Source organism: Etheostoma spectabile, chromosome 23 (assembly GCF_008692095.1).
Source record: "Etheostoma spectabile isolate EspeVRDwgs_2016 chromosome 23, UIUC_Espe_1.0, whole genome shotgun sequence".
Taxonomy (NCBI): Eukaryota; Metazoa; Chordata; class Actinopteri; order Perciformes; family Percidae; genus Etheostoma; species Etheostoma spectabile.
In genome coordinates this window covers 16,239,777-16,249,935 of record NC_045755.1, presented here as the reverse complement: position 1 = coordinate 16,249,935, position 10,159 = coordinate 16,239,777, and the positions used below count along the sequence as shown (strand labels likewise).

The window sequence follows — 10,159 nt, the reverse complement described above, 5'->3', positions numbered from 1 at the left end:
CCCCCCCCCCCCCCCCCCCCCCCCCCGTGCAGTAACTGATCTGATTCACGTTTAGTGCACCTTGCTGCATGCATGCATGAATTTGCATATTAACTGCGAAAAATGCCAAGAAACTTGTAGCCACAATAACTCAAGCACAATACATGACACGAAACATCATATAGTGGAGATGATCTGATTACCTTGTTGGAAGAGCTTGTGCATAAATTTGCATGTTGGTGAAGAAAAATGTCAGCGCACGAGGTAATTATGCTGCCTTTTGTTTATTAACTGTATAAGTGTCAAAAGGCTGGTTTTTAATTTATAATTGAACAAGCAACGAAGCTTTCAGCCCCGTCTTTAAGATTAAAATGCGCCTTTGTTCAAACAGCACGCACCTACAGTTAGTAAAAAAGGCAGATGCAGCAGTGTGTTGTCTGTCACCTGTTCATGGTAGTTGAGACATCAGCTGAGTTAAGTAAAACTCTAAGCTTGGGAAAAGGAAAACGTGACAGACAGATGGGAGCATTCAGCTCTATCGTTGTTTTTGTAGTTATGCCGAGAAACCGACAAACACCCAGTGACAAAAACCTTTTTCTGTTTTCTGTTTCCAGATGTCAGTTTATCATAGAAGGCAGATGCTGATCTTAGGCTGGTCGGCTGCTGTGTGATTTAATGTTGCTTACTGATCTGGACCAATTCTGTTATTCATTCTCTGAGTGGGCTAGTAGGGCAGGGGCACACCTTTGCAGTATGTGGGGCACAGTTGTGTGGCGGAGTCGAGGAGAACCCTCAGGAGCTGCCATAGTTTTGCATTATGTAGGTTAATAGTCACAGAGGAAAGGGCTCTTTTGATCAGCTCACAATTAGAGGGTTTAACATTGCCTAGTAAACTGTGGCGTTACACCACAGATCCTTGTGAATTTAAATATGATTAAAACTGTATGGGTCCTCCACACAGATATGAGTATTCACCTTTCTCTTTTTCTGTGTCTCTCGCATCAGAAACTGGCTCACCCATCACATCCTCCTGTATTGGTCTGGGGAACTCACTCACGCCACCTGCAGGTCAGGCTGGCAAACCTGTTCCAGGCTACAGCGGTAAGAGTCTAAACTGTCGATCCGCAGCGCACATTTCATTTTACTTTCATGGTTCATTATTTCATTGTCAAAATTGCTGCCTCTCAATTACAGATACCTTTAAACCAAAGCTACACATAGAAATTGCTTGTAATTCCCTGCAGAGTATTTCATATTTTTTGCTCCTCCAGTTTGCCAGTGGGTGATAAACCTCCTCTGAATATGGATTGCATGCTCTTTCCTTTCCACTAGTCACAGTGATTGATGATGACATGCAGGAGGTAAAGCCAAGAACCCTGGGAAATATTGTGGTGAGGTAAGCTGAGTGATTGCGTTCCCAGCCTGTGTGAGCAGCTCAGTCGTTGCTTTACCTTCCTTCTGCCACTCGCACATGCAAACACATTCAAAATGTGACAGAAAACACTAATCAAATTTAAACTCCAATTGTTTAGTCATTAATCTGAATAATTCCCTGTTGGGCAGCTTGTATCACAATCCAAAGAACCTCGCTCCTGTCTGAGAACGAAACATGTGTGTCTATTTGTGTTAGAGAGCCACCTGTACAAAGTGGAGTTAATCAAAAGCTCTAGCAGTTAGCCCTTTGTGCGGCCTTATCTTCCAGCCTGCTACCTATCTGTTATCACTCTCTCCATTTCACTGTTCTTTGAAACTGCTGGTATTGACTCAGTGCCAACACAGGTTATTTCCAAGGAATCATGATAAACAAAGATTGAGTAACTGGGCTCTCCAATCTTGTGTGTGTGTGTGTATGTGTGTGTGTGTGTGTGTGTGTGTGTGTGTGTGTGTGTGTGTGTGTGAAGATGAAGTCTAGCAGAGGCTGGCTGTATGTCTAGACGGTTATCCATTATTATATTGAGTAAAATCTCTTAATGCGTTCTCAATTTCTCAAACCTTAAAAGACCTTCCGCTAGATATTCATTTTCATATAGAAAGTGTTACTTAACGCCATGCTTAAAGTAATGTTTTGCAGACTCACCTTTCTTATTTGTTGTACATTTATGCCAGAATAAAAGGGTTAAAAGAGAAATATTGGAATTGAACTAAACTTAATTTTTGTAATACTTTTTCCTGCAGACTACCTCTACCACCCGGTGCAGCTTTGTCACTGTGGCAGAACGACACTCTGTTCAATGAGCTCTACTTCACCAAGTTCCCAGTAAGACGTGTCATTGTTTCCTCACATTCACAGTTTATTGGACATGAAATCATTTGCGCAGCTGTCTGATTTGATTAGGAATAATTGAATTTCTTTGGAGTCCTGTTCAATTTTGTCTTTTGTGACACTGAATTAATAATGTAGGGGGTAGTGATAAGTACGAGGTAAAAGGTTGCCCTCTAGTGTTGGAATCTTTACAGAGCCATCTGCAGCCAGTGTTGGGCAGGAAGTCTAATATGTTACTGTTATGATATACTTTACTTAATACAGAGTATCAAAAGTAATTAATACTTTACTCGTTCTAGTACTGTTTTGCTTTGACTGTACATTCAGGTTGTTATGAAGACTGTTGCACATTAACATAGGCCTATTAGGTTTTTTTGTCGAGTTTTGCATAGGCTTACATTATGAAAAGAACCTAGCGACGCAGATTCCCATAACCATAGTAACTCGCCGTGCCTGCGTGCACAAGGCGAGACCGGAGAGGGACATGTTGGATGTTATCAATGTCCCTACTCAAATTCAAGGCTTTATATAATGACAATACTTCCAGCTGTTGACATGTTTCCTCTCCGTTGTCCCTCGTTTAGCTTTCTGGCTAGTAGCCGACGTTACATTACGTGACCTGCCCTGCCCTGGCCATGTGCTGCTGCATGCGAAATTATGAAAAACATACACGTCACGTCATCATAAAAGAAAGCCTACCTTGGACAAAAAACAAATTACGGATAACACCTAAACCCTTGTGTAGTTTTCAAAAGTCAACATCAAAATCAGAATCAGATTAAGAAATACTTTATTGATCCCCGAAGGGAAACTCTGTGTTGCAGTTGCACAAATAGTATAAATACCAGTGGAAATATAAATAAAGAAATATAAGGATTGTGGATATGTACGGTATTTACATAGTTAAAAGAATGTTATGATACAGCATTTACATAATTAGCATAATTAAGGAGTTGCAATGGTGAAAAGTAATAATCAACATATCAATGTTTTTAACTTTTCTTACGTTGATGTCCCTTTTTCCTCACTTTTGATGCTTTTTTTCTGTTTGTCACTTGTTTTGACGTTTTGAACAACATTAACTTCAGTTTTCCATGTTTGAGTTTGAAAAGCAGAAATTAGGAATTATTTAGACTAAAACTAAAGGAATGGATGTTGATGGGTAATCACAGACTGGAATATGTCAACTTTTACTCAAAAGCATTTCAAAACCACTTTAATGTTTTTTTCAAATGCTATAAAATTGAATAATGAATCAATGCAAGTAGAGATTTGTACTTGCAGAAGAGCGTTGTGTGGAATCAATCCTGTTATTTTGGGTAGTTAAAAAGAACATTGATATAGGAAAACGGGTCAATCTGACCCGAGGACAACATGGGGGTTAATGCAGCCTTATTGGATTAGTAACTGTAATATAATTACTATTTTGGAAATTGTAATCCCTTATACTACTTGTTGGAAAGTACTGTGGAAAGTAATACTATTACAGTAATATATTACTAAGTAATGCGTAACTTCCCAACACAGCATCAGATTTTCTGTGTTAGAAGTGAAAGAGGAGGCTCTGCTGACTTGCTCCAAATACCACGTTATTCAGGAATATAATGCAGTCATTCCTTTCCGTTCCACCATCAGGGTTACTATGACACTATGGATGCAGGTTTTGTGGATGAAGAGGGTTTCCTTTACATCATGTCCCGGTCTGATGATGTCATCAACGTGGCAGGCCACAGGCTATCGGCTGGAGCACTGGAGGAGGTAGGAGACTCAATACAGAGGAGGTGACACAAAGGTTTTCCCAACTGTTCTTTGAGGTATTCTTATGTATGTCTATGTGTGTGTTTTGCAGTCAGTGATGCTGCACCCTGCAGTGGCAGACTGCGCTGTGGTGGGTCTAGAAGACACTCTGAAGGGTCTTGTTCCATTAGCCCTGTGTGTGCTCAAGAACGGTGAGGCACGACTGAAGTAATATAGAATATCTATGCATTGTGACTCCTGGGCTATTTCGCCACATGTAGTTTTTCTCTTGGTTTTTGGTGATGTCGTCCTCTTTTACCTTTTTATAAAGTAAGATACACAGCCAAAATTAAATTCCACGTGGCATTAAAACTACATGTGCTTGTTTGCACCGTGTGCTTTGTATCTCAGGTGTGCAGAGAAATGAAGAAGAGATCGTAAATGAGATGGTGAAGCTTGTAAGAGACACCATCGGACCCGTGGCTGCCTTTAGGAAAGTGATTTTTGTCCTAGGACTGCCAAAGACGCGCTCTGGCAAAATCCCTCGCTCCTCTTTAGCCAACCTGGTCAACGGCAAGCCCTACAAGGTACGCTGCACTGTTCCCATCACCAATAGTTTTATAAAAGTTAAGTACTGCCAGATATAATCGCTGAGGGGAAATATTGTTAGTACATCTTGGCTTCTGTGCTAAGCATTACAGCTGCTCAGGAGACAGTAAAGCCAATTTTGAAATTTTGAGTAAGGATGGTGCTTTAGCATATAACTAACTTTTTATAATAAACTACACTATGACTTTTTATGACATTTTGTCTGTTATCACTCTCTCCATTTCCCTGTTCTTTGTAACTGCTGGTATTGACTCAGTGCCAACGCAGGAAACACGATAAACAAAGATTGAGTAACTGAACTATCCTATCTCTTTTTTATGATTTATTGGACATATTCTGATTTTTTTCCGACATCCCATACTATGACTTTTAAAAAAAAATTTAGACTTTATTGACATACTATACGGAGACTTTTTCATAATTTCTTCAACATGCTATTCTATGACTTTTCTGCGACATCCTATACTGTGATTTTTTTTTAATTAGTTTTTTGACATACTATATTAGGACTTTTCTCTGACACACTATGAATTTTTCATGATTTTTTTCGACATTGTATTCTGTGACCTTTTTTTGACATACCATACTTTCACTTTTTAATACTTTTTTTTTACATAGTTATACTATAACCTCTTTGTGACTTTATCGACATAGAATACTGCAACATATGACCTTTTTGTGACTTTTTCGACAAACATACTATAGCTTTTATATGATTTTTTCAACACTCTATACTATGACCTTTTATAATTATTTCAACATACTAGACCATAACTTGTTTTTGACATACTATTACGTTTGCTGACTTTTTCCACACACACTATCCTATGATTTTTTTCAACATATATACGTACTATGACCTTTTTCATGATTTTGCTCGAAAATTATTTTTCAACATACTATATTATGACTTTTCTCTGACATCCTACACTATGAATTTTTCATGATTTTTTTTTATATACTACTATGACTTTCTATTTTTGACATACTATACTTTGATACTATAGTTTTAATTATTTTTTAATATACTTTACTAATGCCTTTTCTTAAATATTTGACAAACCATACTCTGACTTTTTTTTTTTAATTTCGACATACAATACTGACTTTTTATGATTTTTCTCGATACACTATGATTTTTTCGACATACTATACTATGACTTTTTATCATGTTTTTTTGCCATTTACTTTTTCATAATTTTTTAAACATGCTATCCTATGACTTTTTGACGTCATACTACACTATGACTTCTTAATGATTTTTTAAACATCATTTACTGTGACTTTTTTATGAAATTTTACCATACTGTGACTTTTTTTGACATACTATACTGTGACATATTTTTGACTTACTATACTATGAATTTCGTAGTATAGTATATTTACAAAATATTAAAAACTATTAGTATCAAAGTATAGAGTAGTCAAAAATAGCGTGCAATTAGTATTATATAAAAAAACTCTAAAAAGTATAGTGTCTATGTTTGCAAAACATACAAAAAGTCATAGATAGTATTCATAAAAAAAATAGAAAAGTAATTGTATTAATGATTCGGCAAAATCAAAAAAAGTTCATGAAATATGTTGAAAAAAATATCCATTTTTAAAAATATATAGTATAGACAGTTTGAAAAATTTAAAGTTTAACTATAGTATGTTGAAAAATAAAGTCAGTATAGTACGTCACAAAAAATCCTAAAAAGTCAAACATGGTCAAAATGTCATACCAAAGACCACAGGATATATTTAGTAAAAGTCATTGACGATAGCATGTTTAACAAATATTAGAAAAGTCTATGTATAGTATGGACCCAATCACAAATTCATAATAGGAAGTCAAAAAAGTGTCACAGTATAGTATGTCAACAAAAAAAGTCATAGCATAGTGGTTGAAAAGTTCAAAAAGACAAAAAAGAGAAAGTCTTAGTATAATATATTAAAAATTTAAAAAACTAAGTATGTCCAAACAAAGAGAAAGGATTATAGTAATCGAAAAAAAAAAAAAAAAAAACATAAAAGTTTATAGTCTTGTTTGAAATAATCATTTAAAAAAAGTCCATAGTACTAGTAGTGTCAAATAAATCATAAAAGTATTTGGTATTATATTTCGGTGCCAAATCATGAAAATCAGACATGTTTGAAAAATACATAAAAGTACTAGTATAATATGTTGGTGAAAACAAAAAAAAAAATTAAAAATCTGTACTAGACCATGTTGAAAATTAAAAAGGTTGATTCTTACTCGTCTAAATCACTTGTGAAAAAAAAGTCTTTAGTACGAAAAAACAATCAGAAGAGCACAAATGCTCTAAAAAGACCAGTACTTATGTGCTAAAAGGTCATTGGGATAGCAGGTTTTTTTTAAAAAAATTAAAAAGTACATAGTATAGTATGATCATCACAAATTCATAGTGAAGTAAGTCAAAAAATAATTCTAGCATATTTGTCAAGAAAAGTGAGCAAAAAAGTGCCTTAGTATAGTTAATTAAAAATAATATTAAAAAACTATAGTATACAATTCTTTATATTTGTATTGTCAAAATAGAAAGTCTGCGTAGTATCGGAAAAAAAAAAAAAAAAAAAAAAAAAAAAAATCATAATCATAAGAAAGTATTTACTAAAGTCGGTAGCATGTTTAAATAATATTTAAACGTCATAGTATAGTCTATGTTGAAAAAAATAAAAAGTCATATTATAGTATTCGAAAAAAATCATAAAAAGGTCATGTATGTAAAGTTGAAACAAAATATAAAAAACGGCAGTATAGTATGATTGAAAAATTTAGTATGGACTTAAAAAAAATCATATAAAAAATCATAGAATTCAGACTGTTGAAAAAATCATATAAAAATCATAGTATAGGACGATAAATCATGAAAAAATATAGATTAATGTTGAAAAAAATCATTAAAAATCATAGTATAGACAGTTGAAAAAAATTTTTAAAGTAGTTGTAATGTATGTCGAAAAATAAGTCAGTATAGTACGTCAGAAAACCTAAAAAGTCAAAAATGTCAAAATGTCATAAAAAGACACAGTATAGTATGTAGCTAAAGTCTTGGATAGCATGTTTAAAAAATATTAAAAAGTCATAGTATAGTATGACATCACAAATTCATAATATAGTAAGTCAAAAAAGTGTCACAGTATAGTATGTCAAAAAAAGTCATAGCATAGTTTGTCGAAAAAGTCAGAAAAAGGTCTTAGTATAGTATATTAAAAATATTAAAAACTATAGTATGTCAAAAATAGAAAGTCATATTAGTATATCGAAAAAAATCATAAAAAGTTATAGTCTATGTTGAAATAATCATAAAAAGTCATAGTATAGTATGTCAAAAAAAAATCATAAAAAGTAATTGTATTATATGTCGTGCAAAATCATGAAAAAGTCATAGTATGTTGAAAAAAATCATTAAAAATCATAGTATAGACAGTTGAAAAAAATTAAAAATATGTACTATGTATGTTGAAAAATAAGTCAGTATAGTACGTCAAAAAATCTAAAAAGTCAAGATGTCAAAATGTCAAAAAAACACAGTATAGTATGGGTTAAAGTCATGGATAGCATGTTAAAAATATTAAAAAGTCATAGTATAGTATGACATCACAAATTCATAGTATAGAAGTCAAAAATATGTCATAGCATAATTTCGTGCGAAAAGTCAAAGCCAGAAAAAGGTCTTAGATAGTATAGTATATTAAAAAATATTAAAAAACATTAGTCACAACTATAGTATGTCAAAAATAGAAAGTCATATATATCGGAAAAAAATCATATAAAAACTATAGTCTACTATGTTGAAAAATAATCATAAAAAGTCATAGTATAGTATGTTGAAAAAAATAAAAAAAGTCATAGAAGTATGTTGAAAAAAAATATTAAAGTCATTGTACATGTTTGTAAGTCGAGCAAAAGCATAAAAACCATAAATAAGTCATAGTATAGTATGTTAAAAAATCATAGTATGGACTGTTGAAAAAAATCATATTAAAAAATCTAGTATAGACTACGAAAAAAAAATCATATTAAAAAATCATAGTATAGACTGTGAAAAAATCATTTAAAAAATCATAGTATAGTATGTTGAAATTTTTTAAAGTGTACTAAGTATGTCGAAAAAAAAAAGTCAGTATAGTACGTCAGAAAATCCTAAAAAGTCAAAAATGTCAAAATGTCATTAAAAAGACACAGTATGATGTAGCTAAAGTCATTGGATAGCATGTTTAAAAAATATTAAAAAGTCATAGTATAGTATGACATCACAATATCATAATATAGTAAGTCAAAAAAGTGTCACAGTATAGTATGTCAAAAAAGTCATAGCATAGTTTGTCGAAAAAGTCAGAAAAAAGGTCTTAGTATAGTATATAAAAATATTAAAAACTATTAGTATGTCAAAAATAGAAAAGTCATTTAGTTATATCGAAAAAAATCATAAAAAGTATAGTCTATGTTGAAATAATCATATAAAAGTCATAGTATAGTATGTCAAAAAAAAATCATAAAAAGTAATGTATTATATGTGCGTAAAATCATGAAAAAGTCATAGTAAGTTGAAAAAAATCATTAAAAATCATAGTATAGACAGTTGAAAAAAATTAAAAAAAGTTGTACTAAGTATGTTGAAAAATAAGTCAGTATGTACGTCAAAAATCCTAAAAAGTCAAGATGTCAAATGTCATAAAAAGACACAGTATAGTATGTAGCTAAAGTCATTGGATAGCATGTTTAAAAATATTAAAAGTCATAGTATAGTATGACATCACAAATTCATAGTATAGTAAGTCAAAAATATGTCATAGCAAATTTGTCGAAAAAGTCAGAAAAAGGTCTTAGTATAGTATATAAAAATATTAAAAACTATAGTATCAAACTTATAGTATGTCAAAAATAGAAAGTCATAGTAGTCGGAAAAAATCATAAAAAGTATAGTCTACTATGTTGAAATAATCATAAAAAGTATAGTATAGTATGTTGAAAAAAAAAAAGTCATATATAGTATGTTGAAAAAAATATTAAAAGTCATTGTTAATGTACGAGCAAAATCATAAAAAACGTCATAGTATAGTTATGTTGAAAAAATCATAGTATAGACTGTTGAAAAAAAATCATATAAAAATCATAGTATAGACAGTTGAAAAAAATTAAAAAGTTGTACTATAGTATGTTGACTTTTTATGTCTATGTCGAGCAAAACATGAAAAAAAGTCATAGTATAATATGTTGAAAAAAATCATTAAAAATCATAGTATAGACAGTTGAAAAAAATTAAAAAAGTGTACTATAGTATGTTGACTTTTTATAGTCTATGTTGAAATAATCATAAAAAATCATAGTATAGTATGTGAAAAAAATCGTTATAAAAAAAATCAAGTATACTATGTGGAAAAATTAAAAAGTTGTACTAGTATGTCAAAAAAAAAGTAGTATAGTACGTCGAAAAATCCTAAAAGGTCAAGATGTAAAAATGTCTAAAAAAGACACAGTATAGTAGTGGCTAAGTCATGGATAGCATGTTTTAAAAATATTAAAAAGTCATCAGGAGATAGTATGACATCCAAAGTCAT

General features: G+C 31.8%; 1 protein-coding gene across 1 annotated transcript in view; it reads left to right on the top strand.

The window, feature by feature from the left end:
• Positions 1-10,159, top strand: part of acss3 (acyl-CoA synthetase short chain family member 3) — a 49,527-nt gene that overhangs the window by 33,829 nt on the left and 5,539 nt on the right. The window contains exons 10-15 of the mRNA XM_032505569.1: positions 985-1,080; positions 1,312-1,375; positions 2,155-2,236; positions 3,878-4,000; positions 4,092-4,191; positions 4,391-4,566. Of these exons, the coding sequence (XP_032361460.1) occupies positions 985-1,080; positions 1,312-1,375; positions 2,155-2,236; positions 3,878-4,000; positions 4,092-4,191; positions 4,391-4,566 (641 nt within the window). The remainder of the gene's footprint in view (positions 1-984; positions 1,081-1,311; positions 1,376-2,154; positions 2,237-3,877; positions 4,001-4,091; positions 4,192-4,390; positions 4,567-10,159) is intronic.